General features: G+C 27.0%; 4 protein-coding genes across 11 annotated transcripts; 2 read left to right on the top strand and 2 right to left on the bottom strand.

Annotated features, from left to right (window-relative positions):
* Window positions 1–350: 350 nt before the first annotated feature.
* Window positions 351–8,131, bottom strand: LOC124954793 (AP-3 complex subunit delta-1). 3 transcript variants are annotated; one of them, XM_047508255.1, is made up of 14 exons: window positions 7,332–8,131; window positions 7,024–7,119; window positions 6,769–6,897; window positions 6,219–6,629; window positions 5,983–6,056; window positions 5,019–5,462; window positions 4,653–4,880; window positions 4,413–4,575; window positions 4,022–4,204; window positions 3,500–3,923; window positions 3,084–3,352; window positions 2,372–2,941; window positions 1,813–2,238; window positions 351–1,722 (listed from the first exon to the last, which is right to left on the bottom strand). In XM_047508255.1, exons 1-14 carry the CDS (start codon window positions 7,425–7,427, stop codon window positions 1,630–1,632), a joined length of 3,606 nt encoding a protein of 1,201 aa, XP_047364211.1. In that variant the 5' UTR covers window positions 7,428–8,131; the 3' UTR covers window positions 351–1,629. The 3 variants fall into 3 exon arrangements, with proteins under 3 accessions (XP_047364211.1, XP_047364201.1, XP_047364221.1); XM_047508245.1 differs by lacking the exon at window positions 5,983–6,056 and adding an exon at window positions 5,682–5,755 and having other exon boundaries at window positions 7,332–8,127; XM_047508265.1 differs by lacking the exon at window positions 5,983–6,056 and adding an exon at window positions 5,682–5,755 and having other exon boundaries at window positions 7,683–8,123.
* Window positions 8,132–8,578: 447 nt separating this feature from the next.
* Window positions 8,579–12,746, top strand: LOC124954801 (zinc finger protein 879-like). 4 transcript variants are annotated; one of them, XM_047508281.1, is made up of 4 exons: window positions 8,579–8,720; window positions 9,007–9,370; window positions 9,937–10,283; window positions 10,363–12,746. In XM_047508281.1, exons 3-4 carry the CDS (start codon window positions 9,978–9,980, stop codon window positions 12,337–12,339), a joined length of 2,283 nt encoding a protein of 760 aa, XP_047364237.1. In that variant the 5' UTR covers window positions 8,579–8,720; window positions 9,007–9,370; window positions 9,937–9,977; the 3' UTR covers window positions 12,340–12,746. The 4 variants fall into 4 exon arrangements, with proteins under 4 accessions (XP_047364237.1, XP_047364255.1, XP_047364247.1 ...); XM_047508299.1 differs by lacking the exon at window positions 8,579–8,720 and adding an exon at window positions 8,761–8,943; XM_047508291.1 differs by lacking the exon at window positions 8,579–8,720 and adding an exon at window positions 8,761–8,935.
* Window positions 12,747–13,632: 886 nt separating this feature from the next.
* On the bottom strand, window positions 13,633–15,572 carry LOC124954857. Of its 2 annotated transcripts, none has more exons than XM_047508444.1 (5): window positions 15,419–15,572; window positions 14,867–15,032; window positions 14,582–14,773; window positions 14,285–14,475; window positions 13,633–14,138 (listed from the first exon to the last, which is right to left on the bottom strand). In XM_047508444.1, the coding sequence occupies exons 2-5, from the start codon at window positions 14,999–15,001 to the stop codon at window positions 13,967–13,969; spliced, it is 690 nt and encodes a 229-aa protein (XP_047364400.1). In that variant the 5' UTR covers window positions 15,002–15,032; window positions 15,419–15,572; the 3' UTR covers window positions 13,633–13,966. The 2 variants fall into 2 exon arrangements, with proteins under 2 accessions (XP_047364400.1, XP_047364389.1); XM_047508433.1 differs by lacking the exon at window positions 15,419–15,572 and adding an exon at window positions 15,163–15,412.
* Window positions 15,365–16,462, top strand: LOC124954863 (BLOC-1-related complex subunit 7). 2 transcript variants are annotated; one of them, XM_047508465.1, is made up of 3 exons: window positions 15,365–15,533; window positions 15,929–16,088; window positions 16,197–16,462. In XM_047508465.1, the coding sequence occupies exons 2-3, from the start codon at window positions 15,951–15,953 to the stop codon at window positions 16,374–16,376; spliced, it is 318 nt and encodes a 105-aa protein (XP_047364421.1). In that variant the 5' UTR covers window positions 15,365–15,533; window positions 15,929–15,950; the 3' UTR covers window positions 16,377–16,462. The 2 variants fall into 2 exon arrangements, with proteins under 2 accessions (XP_047364421.1, XP_047364413.1); XM_047508457.1 differs by having other exon boundaries at window positions 15,380–16,088.
* Window positions 16,463–16,568: the final 106 nt, after the last annotated feature.

Below are 16,568 nucleotides of genomic sequence, written 5' to 3' on the forward strand. Positions count from 1 at the left end.
GGCTTTGATAGAATTTTTGCGTGATTTGTTTCGACAATTTTTTTTCTGTTTCTTTTTTTTCTTTTTTTTTTCTTTGAACTGTTATTCTATTCTAATCTATTAGTCATTTCTATCTTTTCAATTAATTAGATCTTTTATATAATTATTATTTTCATTTAAATTGGACATGCATTTGATCGTTGATTTTTCTTTTTTTTTTATCTTTTTTTTTTTTTATTTTTTTTTTTTTTTATTTTTTTTCTTTTTCTCGATTTTTATTGCATACATATAACACACACAGAGAGAGAGAGAGAGAGAGAGAGAGAGAGAGAGAGAGAGAGAGAGAGAGGATGAGTAAGGAATCTTAAAAATATATTAGATAATTGCACGTGTAATTAGTTCTTGAGAGGGGGGACGTTACAAACATAATTATATTTAATTTTTCTCGTTTCTCGATATTGTTCTAATGATTTAGTTACTTTTTTTACAACGTCCACAATGAAACATGATTTCATTTAAAATGAAATCACGAAAAAAATAAAGTCACAATTATTATAAGCAGACGATACGTAAATGCAATGATAAAACGCGAGTGCAGTCATAATTTTATTCAGGAAGGCTCCCCATCTTTCTTTGGATGAAATATTAAGATGTTATTAAATCTTTTGTATCATGCATTCTGATTCTATGTTAAATGATGATTAATATGAAACATTTCGTTATTATATTAAATCAAATTTAAAGAGATTTCCGACCAATAAAATAATTTTTGTAAGCATAGATTACAGGCACAAAGCTATTTACATTGTTTTTTTTCTTTTCACTTACATTTTAATATAAATTGTTTAAGATGTGATTTAGATGTATATGAAAATATTAATTATTATAATATTATTATAAACGTAATATCGCATGCAGAAATGGTATAGTTATCGCCACTAAATAATATTATTATATTTATACACATTCTCATAAATGAGATGTAACATGACAATATAGACGATAGAGATGATATCTTATAGTTTTTACAAGATACCAAATGTTTTCTTTCCATTTTTTTTCTTTTTTTTTTTTTTCTTTTTTTTTAATCTTTTTTCTCTTCTTCGAATTTTTAAAATAAATTTATTCTATAAAACGAGGCAGCAGCACAAAAAGTAGGCGACTCCGAAATAATATAAATTTATTTCAATTATTCCCTACTTTTTGTATCGATGTCTTTTTAATTTGTGAATAAATGTTTCTCTCTCTTTTTTTTTTTCTTTTTCTTTTCTTTCTTTTTTCTTTTTTTTTTTTGTTTTTTTTTTGTTTGTTTGTTTGTTTGTTTGTTTAGAATCCTGATAACCCACATATACATGTATATTGTATGTATTTATCCATGTATATATGTATACATATGTATAACTCTTATATATGTATGTATATTTAACAAATTTTATGATCTAAATTATACAGTGCTTAGATAAGAACTCCATCTAAAAATATGTAATGATTAATGAATTAGCAGGCGAGTTTCCTATAATCATTATCTCATACATAACAGATTCTGGAAAATATTTCTTCGCTGAATGTAAAGGTTTGTTGAATATGACTGTAATGAATGATAGGAATCATTAGATTTTTTTTTTTTTTAAAACATAGATACACTTTCTTTTATGTCAGAAGCCTTGATATCTCTTCCGCAATTCCTGACAGGAGAGAATTATTGTCACCTTTACCTTCGATCAACAAATTACCTGTCGATTTCTAAAACATATAAATAAATATTAAGCGCAAAAAATCAGAACGAAATAATCATCAATATATATCTATCGTATATTATATCGTTATACTTACATTATATTTTAATAAAAGGCACACATGATGTCCTTTCAACGAATGACCATACAAAGATGCGGTATTATTTATTTGTTCCACGAGTGTGAGATTGCATTTGCAACAGACAGTATTTAAAACTGCATTAAATTCCTGAGACGGGACGATTTCTTTTTTTATTCTAGATACTAGTTGACCACTTTTAAGCAACTCCGTTAATATATCTTTATGAGACAAATGTCCAATCATAAATTTACTACACGATAAATTTATAGTAAAGTCGAGTTTTTCTTGAATTGTTCCTTCCATATTTTCAAGCATATACGTCAATGTCCCTCTCAATTTTTGAGCGAACGTTACATCGGATATTAATATGGTAAATTGAGTTTCTTTACTGGATTGTGGAGGTAGTTGGAATGGCAATTTCATTCCATATTCATCGCCATTCTATAAGAGTAAAAAGGCAAAAACAAGAAATCAAATTTCGATCAAACAAAATGCTACAAGTAATCTGTTGTCATAAGAAAAAAAAAAAAATAAATAAATAAATAAATAAAATAAAACAAAATAAAATACTCACATTTTTCATTAATTTCAATGTTGACGTATCCGTAATATCGAACCTTATTTCTTTTACGAGCTTTTGACCTATATTAGTAATGAGTATTGATACAATTATTTTACTAGTGTCATCTGCAATTTGCTTTAATTCATACATCATAGAAATAGTTTTATTCTTAGATAATTCATCATACGCGATCAATGGTTGAATAGAATTCAAACTATTTTCAGTAATAACTAAGTCATTCCTTAACTCTGGCAATATTTCTTTGGAGGGCGTAGATATACCAGCTGTTTCTTCATAATCCGACGACTTCTTCTCTTTCTTACTTTTTGATTTTTTTGATTTTTTATGTTTGGTATCAACTTCCTTCACCTTTTTATGTTTCTCCTGATTCTTAGATTTTTTTCTCTTACTATCTTTTCGTATATCTACATTTTTTTTACTATTCACTTCTGTGTAATCTTGAATAGAGGAAGAACCTGCTTCTTCAGTATTATCTTCTAACCACATATCAGTCATACTTATTTGATTATCAGCCTGTTTTTCTTGAACACATTTACTCTTTCTTTTTGTTTTTCTATGACCCTATTAATATAAATAAGATATATATTTTCTCTCCTACACACATCGTATGTAATATATATATATACATATATATATATATATATATATATATATATATATATATATATCTACATTATATATAAAAAAGGAGAGAAGTAATTACCTTATCTTTTTTTATTGTCTTTACCTCTGTAACTTTCTGATTTGGACTATTCTCTACTACTCTGTGTTCCAAAACCGGTAATCTTTCGTCCTCCCGCAAAGGCATGTCTAAATCAATATTTAAAGCTCGATGTGGATCATTTGCATCGATCATATCATAATCATCGCTATCACTTATTTCTGCCCCTGGTGGAAGTTCACCAATACCTGTATTTATAACTTGTGTAGGATAATCTTCTTCCCTTTCATCTTCTGATGCTGATTGTTTATCTAACAAAAAATTAAAAAGAAAAAAAAATAATGATAATAATAAAATGCAAAAAAATAATAATACAATGTATCTTAATCGAGATTTACAATAATACAGTTGTATAACATTAATGTATAAAGAGAAAGAATATATATATATATATTTACTTTTTTTCGATTTCTTTTTCTTGCCATGTTTTTTATGTCTCTTGTAATTATTATCCACACTCATATTGTGATATTTACTAGAATTAGAATAATTCGATATTTTTAGTGACACTGGTATGTCTAATTCAGTAACTGGAATGTTCTCAAAGTCTTCATAAAAATTTGTTGAATTATGATATGATGTGGAATTCTTAAATGATCCTTTCAAATAATGAGGATTATTTTGCTGTTCCAATTTTCTAGCCTCTCTTCTTTTTTGAAGTTCTTCTACCGTTGGTTCGTTAGTTTCTCGTTTCATGAAAGAATTATTAGACTTTTCTGATTTCACAAAGATTTCATTCATGTCCATATCCTCGGAATCAGAGCTTTCCGAGGGTGGATCATTGATCCACGAATCTAGATCTAAATCATCAGGTATAGGTACCTAAATATATATATATATTAAAAAATTAATTATTTTAAAGAGATATTCGTAATCTTTTTTTTTTTTTTTTTCAAAAATAAATAATATATTATTTTTACCTTTCTTTGAGCTTTAGGAGCGACAGGATTAAGTTCACCTTCAAAGGCTTCCATTAATTCTTCAGCCAAGCCAGGATTTTCTTTCAAGCATTCAAATAAAACCAATGCAGAACTAGATCTCTCTTGAACCTCTAAGTCACCACTGCACACAAATGCCGCTATTTTATCTTTCAATGCAAAAATCTGTAAAATAAAAAAAAGACTATAAATATATCGATAATATTATTGTTTATATCTAGATATAATAATTCAATAGTATAAAATGATTTAATATATATATATATATATATATATATATATATATATATATATATATATGTATATATAAAAAAAGAAAAAGAAAATAATAGAATAATAATACTTGATATAAATGAATCGTGGTATAACTTACTTGTTCCATCGTTTCATTGTCACCTTCTTTCTCTGCTTTATATAATATTGCTGCAGCAAGTTTTAAAATATTATGCACATAAACTGCTTGAATATGTCCTGGCAAACTGGATGCTTGCGATCGCAACATTGATTGTAATGTCGCCAAAGGATCTTCTAGTTCACTGTTAATATTACAAATTTTCCATTTAAATTATTATCATTTAATGAAAATAATTATGGTATATATTTAATGTATTACCTAGAAAATTCTCCACATATCCAAGCAGCTGCATATAAAACTTCAGACATAGTAGCTCGTGGTTGACCAGTTAAAAGATATGAATTTTCAAGCAGTAAGGCACATTGGTGAACTGCATATTTACGTATAGCTTGTACCCGGATCGCTACATCAAGTAATTGAGTGGCTACTAATGGTCCATGCTTGGTGCCTTCCATTCGTGTGAGTTCCACCAATACAGATATGTACCTATAAATACAAAGTTTATATATATATATATATGTATATTTTATTAATTATTGAACATTAAAACTTATATTTGTATATTGTAACATTATATGTATATATTTCGTTTTATTATTATCATAAAATATATTAATAATTTACCATTCAAAATATGTTATAAATTGGTAATTATTTTGAGAACAGATTTGTATGATCTTTGAAAGTAATTCATCTCTGTATGTAGTGCCTTCAGCTTTGTCCATATGCACCATTAATTTTTTAACTATTTCCATTAAATTCTTTTTTGATACCATTCCATATAATAAATCCAAGGCACGCAATCTTATACTTTCATCTTTGTCATCGAGACATTGCATAATAAGATCTTTATGAGCTTGTACACTTTTAGGATGTGTCCTTAATATTTTTGACATTGCTAACAAGCCCAAGTACTTTAAATTTTGATCCGAATCCTCTATTAATATTCTTAATTTCTGCACACACAGTTGTATTGAATCTGAATGATTTGGCATACCAGATGATATAGAAATTAATACAGCTATTACAGTGTTGATGCACTCATACAGCAAAGACATAGCAGATGTACTAAAAATAATAATAAAGATAATTTTATTAATGATATTAATAACTTATTAATAATTTATTTTAATAATCCTTGTTATAATACCAGCTATAAAGTAACTGAGACAAACATGTACACATTTATATAACACATAGAACTATTTTACTTGCTATGATAAAATCTACAATTGTTGAGATATATGTGGGGGGAAGGGGAAATATCAATATAAACACGTTAAATACCTGTGTATCAAATTGGTAAGGGGTTCTATTAGCTTTTTGCCAAGCCTAGGTTCTAGAGGTGTCAATGCGCCAAACTGTAAATATAATTTTAAGTTGCAGTCTAAATGATATGTAATGACAAACAATATATATGTATATATATATGTATATATAACATTCTATAAATCATTTATAGACAACACAGAGTAAAATGAATAATGAAAATACTTGTATACTTCTACCATGTTTTTACTACTACTATTTGATCTAAATTATCAATGCTTTTTTTTTTTTATATCAAAGTAATCAACTAGTAAAAAACCTTGAAATCAGGTCAATTAGTGGTTGAGTAAGTCGCCGACCCATTTTCGGCTCAATCAGTGTTATAGTGGAGAACTGAGCATGTGAAATAAGATCAACATTACTAGGCTCGAATTTAAAAATGGTATATGTATATATGCATTCATTGATTGATAACAGCTCTTATGTTTTTGTATCAATACTTAATCTTTCTGTGTTTAATTGATCGATCGATGTAATATTACAAAATAGACTTACCAATTTGATGATTTTTATGAGCATCCAATTGTTAGTCGATGTTGTCATTAATTTGAAAAAAACAGGTGCCAAACTTAAATAATTTTTTGGATTCTTTCTTGCCAACTCACAAACTACATTGACAGCTGCAGACTGTACGCCACTGTCTGGATCTTCAAGTTTTTCTTTCAATCTAGGAAAAGCAGGCCTTAATGCTTCTGGAAATCGCAAGAACACCTTGTACATCATTAAAACTGCTTTCTTGCGTAAATATGGCTTTGTAGATGTTAACAAAGTCATTATGTCATTAACTAAATCACGTGCCAGATCTGGACTTATAAAGCAAGATAAACCACTAAGAGCCAATCCAGCATCATATTGATTTTGACTATTTAAATCTTTGCGTATCATGTTTGTGGTCAACATCAAAAGCTGTAATTTAGAAATTATTCTTAAATCTATAAATTAAAAGTTTATAAAGTAAAAATTTATAAATTATTCTTATGCGATCTTAAAACGAATCATATATCCCAAACTATTTATATGTCAAGCAATTAAATAAAAATCATACCTCTGTATCTGCATGGAAGCTTTGACTACCAGCTAAATATCCTATACGTTTATAAGTGAATTTGGCAGATGACATGACCTCAATTATATTAAATCCAGCCCAACTAATGTCATATCCTAACATTTGCAACTATAGAAATGTAAATAATATTAGTAAGATGTACTATAGATTTAAATGGAAAATAACATAATTATCTTGTTAGAGATAAAATGATAGTTAAAATTAGCATATAAAACCTCCCTCCCCCACACTTACATATGTTAACTTAGCAACTGCATTTGCCTTTACTGCAATATTATCCTGGCGCAATTCTTGTTTGATTTCTTCTATACATTGTGCAATATATTTTGCCTATCACAATAATGTAAGATTATAAATCCAAATGAAACTTATTTTAGATAAAAGTATATTTTACAAAGTTAGGTTAAGTTACGTGTTCCTTTTTTCTTGTTATAATAAAAAAAATAAAAAAAAAAATAAAAAAAGAAAAAAAAAAAGAAAACGAAACAAAACAAAAGGGATAAGGATATTTTTAAAATGTAGAAAAAAAAAAATAAATTTACCTCGTTCTCTTTGTTATTTCTAATGCCACGCACTAAATCCGTCAAATTTTTGTCGAACATTCGTTCGAAATTTCCTTTTACTTTACGAAGAGCCATAACTGTATTTAACCGATAGATACTAGAACTCTCTCAATCACTTGAAAGGTTTCTTTCTACCTTTGCCTAATTTTCCGAGTTAATCGGATAAATTGCATCGATTGCATTACCGTATGTTAAAAAGAGTCTTTTAAACTTCACACACTCATTCTTTCTCATTTACATCTTCATTTGACAGGTAGATAGATACGAGGACTACTAAAAGATCATACCGATCATATGTACCTAAGAGTTGTTAAGAAATAGATGACATACCCGGTGTGTTTATTCAAGAAGTCTGCTACTTCTATACTAGCGCATATATTTGATCTTTCACGTTTTTTTCTATCTTGTCTCTATTTTCTTCTTCTTCTTCTTTTTTTTTTCTTTATTTTTTTTTTCTTTCTTTTTTCTTTTTTTTTTTCTTTTTTTTTTCGAACTAGATTCCAGTTAAACGCATGGAGTTAACAATAAGCGTGCGCATGAATTTATGATTGATTTAATATCCGATCTCTCGGTGGCGATATTTAATAATCGAATGATAATTCAACTACAAATACTTTTCAAGAAGATAAGACTGATTCAGGCAAATTAAAAGCAATAAATCAGTGATTTTTTATTGGATTGACAAAAGTGACTATTATTACGAATTACTATAGATAGATACAATAATTTTCGTTTCTCGATGGAAAATTGAGTTTCTTGATTTTTTTCTTCTTTTTCCTTTCTTTTTTTTTCTTTTTTTTTTCCCCTTCTGATTTATCTATAATACGAGGATCGATAGATCGCTTTGAGTTATCACCAAAAAATAAGATCATACACGGAATATATATATATATATATATATATATATATATATATATATATATTTATGAGAAGTATCAAAGAAATTTTTTTTTCATTCTCTCTCTCTCTCTCTCCCTCTTTCTCTTTCTCTCTCGTTTCTTATTCAGAAAAAAAATCTCGAGCCAACTTAAAGACCTATAAATTTGAATGCAAAGAAATATCACTTTTTAGTTCGATATATCGAACTACGTTGTTATTTAAAATCATCTTGAACGTAGATTGGTCGATAACTTTGAATTTCATTGGATACTTTTTCGGAGCTACCATTTGGATCACTAAATTTTTCGAGTTACGATTCGAGATAAATAATACCAACTAAAATATTCCTCGGTTATCAACGTAGTTATCTTGAAATTGATATATGTTTTACAATAATTCTGTAGATAATTAAATACAATAAATATTTTGTTATTCGGAAGAGTGTATCTAGTAGAAATAAATAAAATTATCTATTGATAATTGCGTGATGTATGTATGAGTAGGACAATGAAAAAAATGAAACAATATTTGATATATATATATATATATATATATGCATACATATACATACACACATACACATATACATATACATATATATATATAATTTTCTTTTTTCTTTTAATAAAAAACACCGATTAAAAGATGTTCGAACGCCATTCGTGTATCCCTAGAGAATATACATCGATTCGGTTGAACGCAATGTATATGAGTGAAGTTTCATTCCGTTGTCCATACACGATAAGCCATATTTTATTCAGACCTTTCCTTTCAGATTGCTCTCAACTTAATTTGCTCGAATGTTTCGCGGCATATATGTAGATAGAAGCCATTAGACAAAGGATAAATAAGTATTCGAGTATATTGCCACGAGTAAAACGTAAGATAGAAGCAAGATATTAGAATGAACGAAGACATTCTGTGTTTTAATATGCATTGAGAAAATTCACGTATACTATGGATTAATATCAAAAAGGATCGCGAAAAAAAAAAAACAAAAGAGAAAGAGAGAGAGAGAGAGAGAAACAAAAAGTATTCGAGTTTTCGAAGTGTTACTTTTCCTTTCGTCTGGGCATCACTGCCGAAGGCATTGGACTCAACGTCGTGGCATGTTCAAACGACGCATCACGGATCCAAAGGTTGAGAACCTTTCATTTTTGCACATTAATTCTTTCAACTCTTTATCAAAAATGCTTTTCCTATATTAAAATACCGGCATATATTATTTTGCGTTTCTAATTTAAATATCTATATATCTATATATATATCTATATATATATATATGTATATGTATATATAATATATATGTATGTATATATAATATATATGTATGTATATATAATATATATGTATGTATATATATATATTTATTTATGTATATTTTTGGTTATATGATTGTATGATTATAAAGTAATTGTATTTGTCCATTTTATCAAATGACACTAATTGTACAACTTATATACAACTATATATATACACATTTATAAAAAGGTCAAGTTTATAGTGATTTTCTGATCTTATCATTTTTGTATAATCTTCTTTCAATTAAAAATAATGTGATGATATTTAAATTGTAATTAAAATTTCAATACAAGCTTTATTTTATATAATGTATACTGTATTGAGTAGTTTTGTTAATTCAAGAAAATTATTTATTTGTGATATAATCGCAATAAGGTGTTAGCATGTTTTATGATATTTACAGACAATTTTGGATTAATCAGTATTCAAAATATCTGCAAGACAATGAATTCGGGTTATTTCAATTTGCCTCTTAATATGGACAGAGTATGTAGAATCTGTCTAACAGAAAGTAACAATTTATCACCTATTTTCTGTACCGATCAAGAGGTAGATGATTTCTCAGATCTTCCACAAAAAATTCAAGTATGTGGTTCAATTGATATTCACGAGCAAGATGGATTACCATCTTTAATCTGCGATGTTTGTGTTTATAAAGCAAGTGTTGCTCATGAATTTAGACAACAATGTCAACATTCCAATGCTAGACTACGAATGTATTATAATAAACCTGAAAAATGCAATGTCATGGTAAACAAAATATATGATGTAATTTTTATTTATATTTTACATTTAATTTCAAAAAAAAAAATATTTTATATTTTTACAGGATTCGTGTACGCAAACAGATTTTTCTTCATGCATTGAACTACCAAAAAAGACAACAAATGAGCAAGACAATTCTTTTATAAAAGAAGAAATGCAAATAGTATCAAATTCTCAAGACTTCAATAATACTAATAATACTTACACTTCAAATACACCTAGTCTTACTACTACCGAAATCGACATACAAGATGAAAAAATCTTCATGTGTTCTATCGGATTTGAAGGTCCCAAAGAGATCGGTAAAGAACAATGTTCTACTACGGAAAGCAATATTAATCAAAATTCATCCATTGAATCTGCTTCGCAAGTAGATACATGCGATATTTATGAAACAATGGATGTAGATGATAAACCTCAAGAAGAACAGAATATTACTAAAGAATCAGAAAAAAATTCTAAACAACAAGAAGAAGAACAATTTCCAAATGAACGTGTGTCCGATGATACGGGAATTGAAAAGGATGTGGCACCTCCACAGAAACGTACGTCAACGAGGAAAACAAAATCAATGCCTAACAAATCTTACAGCGAAGATGAAGGAGATGATAATTATTATGATCCGAGTAGCGACAGTCAAGATTCAGAAGAATTGAAGTTCAAGTGCAAAATTTGTTTAAAGCGTTATGCGACACAGAAAGGCTTAAAAAAACATTCTCTTGTCCATGAGAAAAAGCACAAATGTAATATTTGTTTAAAATTGTTTTATAAACAAGAAAATATGGAAAAACATAAAAAGATACATGCATCTAAACCTCATGCTTGCCAATTATGTCATGCCTGTTTCTCTAAGTCTCAAAGTCTTGTACGGCATTTGAAGTCTCATACAGAGAAAGTAAATGATATGATTAAACAGATAAATACTGACGAACGAAAAGATGATGGAGATTCAAAAAAAGAACCAAAGTGTGAAGATGATACTGAGGATGAAAGTGGTACAGTAAACGAACCAGATGAATTTGAAAATGCTCCTGAATTATATAAATGTGAAATCTGTAATCAGTATTGTTCTTCCTTAAAAAATTTGAAAAGACATGCTCTTGTACATGGGGATAAAAAGTATTCTTGCACAGTATGTAAAAAGTGGTTTTTCAGACCAGACACATTGAAAAAACATGCTGAAAAACATGGCCATGGATTATTAGATAATTTAGTAGATGATAACAAATTATTTGATTCAGATGACGATGCTTTTCCAAATGATACAACAAATACTTTACCAGAGAATGAAACAGTTAAAAAAGAAGATAGTGAAGAAGATGGATCTGGTGAATACAAGTGCCAACATTGCGATAAAATTATGGCTACTAAGAAAGGCCTTAGGCGTCATGTGTCCATGCATAAGCCTAAAGCTGAACCAGTAACTTGTGAAATATGTAGAAAAGTTTGTGCTAGTCAAGCTCGCCTTGTTCTTCATCAAAGGACACATAAACCCAAGGAAAAAGTGCCACGAGAATATCTATGTCATATTTGTAGCAAGGTATACCCAAGTAATTCATCGCTTACATACCATATGAGAACTCATACAGGAGTGAAACCACATGTATGCAAAACATGTAATAGTGGATTTACAACAACTACTAGTTTGGCAAATCATATTCGTATTCATACAGGGGACAAACCTTTTGTATGTCATGTTTGTAGTGCAGCATTTGCTGTGAGTTCAGCATTTAGGAGACATTTGACACGACATACGGGTGAAGCAAATTATCTCTGCAAAACGTGTGGCAAAGCTTTTAAGCGTCTTAGTACTCTGAAAGAACATACTTATACACATTCTGGTGAAAAACCTTATGTTTGTAAAACATGTGGCGCTGCATATAGTCATAGTGGCAGTTTATTTGCACATCAAAAACGATGTCGTGTCCAATATGGTGAAATGGTTGTAGATGAACATCATCATGCTGTTGCACATCATATTCATGTAAATAATGTGCAATCTGCAGTGAGATCACTTACTGTGATAGGACAGATGTTCTAAAGAGTAAAATCGGTGCTCTGAAATACACTTATTTTACCTAAATATTTATGCGAGAATAAATTTGTGGCTCTATATATAAATGTTCCCACAATGGGAATAACACTACTATTATTCTTTTCATGAAAAAATATTGTTTTATCGTGAATACTCTTTACTGTAAATATTTAGCCAACTCTTTTTTTTTATAATAAAAACATTTGTTTAAATATTTGCATCATGTATTAAAGATGCTGGGACTAGTGCTTCGTTATAGAAAGTACATAATCTAATATGTTTGATCAATATTAATATTATACAAATTTATTTCTGTATATATTTGTATAATATAAATTATACATATATTCTTAAAAAAAAAAAATTGTCCATATAAACTTGACAAAGTCAAGTTAATCCATAAATTCACAAAGCACTAATTTGATCTATTGCAAGAAAAACAGCATGGCAGGGAACATTCTATCTATTTTCAACATAAATTAATAACATTATTTTAATTTCTGCAAATACACATGTTAGGGAAGAGACTGATATTATTATTCATCTATACTTTAAATGCCTAAAAACTTGTAAATATTTGAAATGTTTTAGAATTATCATTTTGTGTGTAATATGATTTTCATATAGAATATAAATATTCCTTTAATTCTAGCCCTCTATATCGGTTCAGTATTAAAAATAAGTAAACAGATCTATATACAAAAATTTTAAATAATATTTTTAAAACTACGAAAAAGAAAACAAATTTAGTAATGCAAAATGTTTTATACGATATACAGAAAAACCATAATCTTTGTTAAATATTATAATTTTCATTGAATGAACTTTATTTATAACAAAATAGAACTTTTAATTGCTTTTTATAAATACAATTTCATCAAAAATAATGTTAAAAACTAAAATAGAAAGATGTGTTTTGGATTTTCTATACAAACAAAAAATTTTATAATGCATATGATGTTTCACAATTGTGCATTAGATGCGTAACACTCATAATTCAAAAATAATTCATTTCTTTGTAATTAATTGTAAAGTAAATATCTTCATTCGCAAATTTATAAAACTTATAATTAATAATTATACATACATATATATATATATATATATATATATATATATATATATATGTGTATATATATTTCAAATGAATTCTTTCTACTAAAAAAACTAAAAAAAATTGTGTAAATAAAATTGTGTAATGATGATGGCAAAATAGGCTGTTTGAAAAAAAAAAAGAAATACAAAGTATATTTAATTTCTCTTTATCTTTTATTAATATTCTAATTTGTTAATGATTTATAAGAGAGTAGGACATATTCATTTTAAAATATATAGTATTGTTTTTCTATAAAAAAATACTTTAAAAAAGATTAGACTTAACGAAATAAATTTATCTGTTAAAAAGACAGATACATATAATTGTGATTGTTAGGTTCAAAAGTATATACAATGTATATTATTTGAAAGAAAATATTTGATACTACAAATAAAAAAACAGATACACTTTTTTCACGAAAGTGTTGAAATATTATTTATTTATGTCTTTGAAAATATTCAATACGTGATATTATTTCATAAGAGTTTTATTTTAAGTTTAAAAAATTAAACATATATCATTAATATTTTATCAAATTCATTTTTTCATCTTCGAATTTTTGCTTCTTTTTAACAATCGGTAACGTCGCCAAACAGACGCTCTACTTCTATTTAAAACCTTTGCTAAATCAACAAACTTCCGTTTTTCATCGAGGAATGGATTGTGATCGATATGATTTAATATCATAATATCCTCTTCTTGTGTATATCTGTAGAGAAATATTTTTTTCTATATAATTTATTTTACATTAGCAAATCAATACTGGGTATGTTGGTGATTTTGATATATTAAAAAAAAAAAATTAAAAAAAAAAAAAAGGAAGAAAAAGAAAAGAAAAAAATATATATATATTACCTTCTATTTAAATGTGAGCTATATAAAATTTTAAATCTATGGTATACGCTATACAATGTGCGATTTGGTAAACCATTTGCTAAAAACTGTGCAAATTTTTTTGTTTCTTTCTTCTTACAAGTATACTTCTTGCCATCGCCATCTCTCAGACTTAAAAATGCTCTATATTTACGTTTACTCCAATTGTGTAACTGTTATATCGTAAAAATTGTATGATAAATTAATACAAATTCATACAAATTTTTGCATGCGATTTGTAATGATGTATTTGATCAACACTTTCATATCCTTTCTTACCTTACAAAATTTTTTCCAATTATGAACAATTTTATCATCCTCATCTGGCGAAAAGGAACCTTTTTTTAACGGTGCTAATGCCATAAACTGTTCCAATTCTTCACGTGAAGGTACATGAGTTCCTGAACGTATTTCGACCTTATGTTGCGGTGGAACTTCATGTATTAATTTTACTTTTAAATTACGTAATTGCTAAATAGAAACATTAATACGAACAAATTTATAATATTAATGACACATTTTTATAAAATAAAACAATTGTGTAACAAAAAAGAAATTTATTACATTTAAATCCTCCTGAGAAAATGCTTCCTTTTCTCTTATTTTACGTGCTAGTAATGTGATATCATTACAATTCTCTGCTTGATTACATTCATAATCTACAATTTCTACCTTTATATTAATATTATCACTAGACATGTTTCCAGATTCTTCAATATCATGTGTTTGTCTGTAGAGTACAATTTAAAAAACGAAAAAAAAACTTTATTAAACTTTATCATTATTTTCTGATAAAAATGTAGCATTACAAATTAATATTTTTATATGATTGTAATGACACGAAAATAATTGTCAAATACCTCGTTTTTCAAAGATATATATTCTAATTTTTTGTTTTTAAATTAAAAGATTTCTAAACATAACCTAATAACAAATAATTAATTTTACACGATAACCAATGAACTTGAAAATGATCGTTTTATAAATAAATTTCACGAAATATTTTAATTTTCCAATTTTTTTTTTTTTCTACATATTCACTATATTATAATAATATTAATATATTTATGTCAACTTTTTTTTTTACAGCGTGGCTAGAAAAATTCGATATCTTACTGAAGCGCATCTTTTTCACTACACTGGCATTCACTCTACTGATATACATGTGATCGTACATCAGTGTAATATAAAGTGCATCACATAACCATACATAACGCGATATTCAGAATAAGTGTGTTTATCTTTTAACAATTTTAATTTAAATAGATAAAAAAAAAAAAAAAAAAAAAAAAAAGAAAGAAAGAAAGAAAAAAAGAAAAAAAAAACAACAATACTCTATTCGCGAGTAATTTTTATAAATGTAATAGTACGCTATATACGATGTTTGTCAAATGTAAAGGACAAGAATAATTTATAATATTCGTATATATTTATGCGTCATACATACAATAAAAATTATACTTATAATACATAAATTAAAAAATAAAAATTTCGTTCGAATATATTTATACTTTGGATAACTTTTACGAATTATGGAATAATATTGCCATAAGAAATTGTATAATTCCGTTTTATGTAAATAGAATTAACACAATTGAATATCATTAATATCAAAATTTATCCCAGAATTAATGAAAAACAATACGGAATGGCTTCAGCATCGAGTACAAGTGCACGCAGTTTATTTGTTGATTCAAAAATGCGATTAGCAGATAGAGTTCAAGTTAATGTCAATAATATTGCGTCGCTTGCAAGACAGATCCAAAGGGGTTCAAAAAGTAGTGAAGTAATGTTATCATTAATATTTTGTTGAAAAATAAATTTTTCATAATTAAGAGATTACATTTAACATGATTCTTTGTTTTTTCTATTTTTTTTTCTCTTTTCTTTTCAGATTCTAATGCATGCTGCAAAAAGTTTTGCGCAACAAGAACATGGATTAGAGATGGCAGAAACAAACTTGAAAAAACTTGCACTTATTGTAACCCATTTGGAATATCAAATGGAGTCAATAGATAGAAGTTCTGTGTTACTGGAAGAAGTTACCGAACAAGTTCGAGCAATGCAACGTTAAAAATTTGTCACATTGATAATTTTAAATTTAATAATACTGTAAAATTTCTTTAATAATTTATTTTTTAACATTTTAATGTCAAAGTATTTATATGTTTATTTAAAATAATTTATATACCGACACATTTATAATTCGCCATTGAATGTTAATAATTATTAAATTAATTTAAAACAAATGAAATTATAAAAATAC

The sequence above is a fragment of the Vespa velutina genome, chromosome 1, assembly GCF_912470025.1.
Source record: "Vespa velutina chromosome 1, iVesVel2.1, whole genome shotgun sequence".
Lineage (NCBI taxonomy): Eukaryota > Metazoa > Arthropoda > Insecta > Hymenoptera > Vespidae > Vespa > Vespa velutina.

What these genes read in the sequence shown, in the direction of transcription:
- LOC124954793 (XM_047508255.1), bottom strand. Translation starts at nt 7,427, where the DNA reads ATGGCTCTTCGTAAAGTAAAAGGAAATTTCGAACGAATGTTCGACAAA. An exon ending in CTAATTGACCTGATTTCAAG is followed by an intron (nt 5,463 to 5,982) that starts GTTTTTTACTAG and finishes TATTATTTTTAG; the next exon opens with TACATCTGCTATGTCTTTGC. An exon ending in CTCCTAAAGCTCAAAGAAAG is followed by an intron (nt 3,924 to 4,021) that starts GTAAAAATAATA and finishes ATATATATTTAG; the next exon opens with GTACCTATACCTGATGATTT.
- LOC124954801 (XM_047508281.1), top strand. Translation starts at nt 9,978, where the DNA reads ATGAATTCGGGTTATTTCAATTTGCCTCTTAATATGGACAGAGTATGT. An exon ending in CTGAAAAATGCAATGTCATG is followed by an intron (nt 10,284 to 10,362) that starts GTAAACAAAATA and finishes ATATTTTTACAG; the next exon opens with GATTCGTGTACGCAAACAGA.
- LOC124954857 (XM_047508444.1), bottom strand. Translation starts at nt 15,001, where the DNA reads ATGTCTAGTGATAATATTAATATAAAGGTAGAAATTGTAGATTATGAA. An exon ending in TTTCTCAGGAGGATTTAAAT is followed by an intron (nt 14,774 to 14,866) that starts GTAATAAATTTC and finishes GTTTCTATTTAG; the next exon opens with CAATTACGTAATTTAAAAGT. An exon ending in ATTGGAAAAAATTTTGTAAG is followed by an intron (nt 14,476 to 14,581) that starts GTAAGAAAGGAT and finishes ACGATATAACAG; the next exon opens with TTACACAATTGGAGTAAACG.
- LOC124954863 (XM_047508465.1), top strand. Translation starts at nt 15,951, where the DNA reads ATGGCTTCAGCATCGAGTACAAGTGCACGCAGTTTATTTGTTGATTCA. An exon ending in GGGGTTCAAAAAGTAGTGAA is followed by an intron (nt 16,089 to 16,196) that starts GTAATGTTATCA and finishes TTTTCTTTTCAG; the next exon opens with ATTCTAATGCATGCTGCAAA.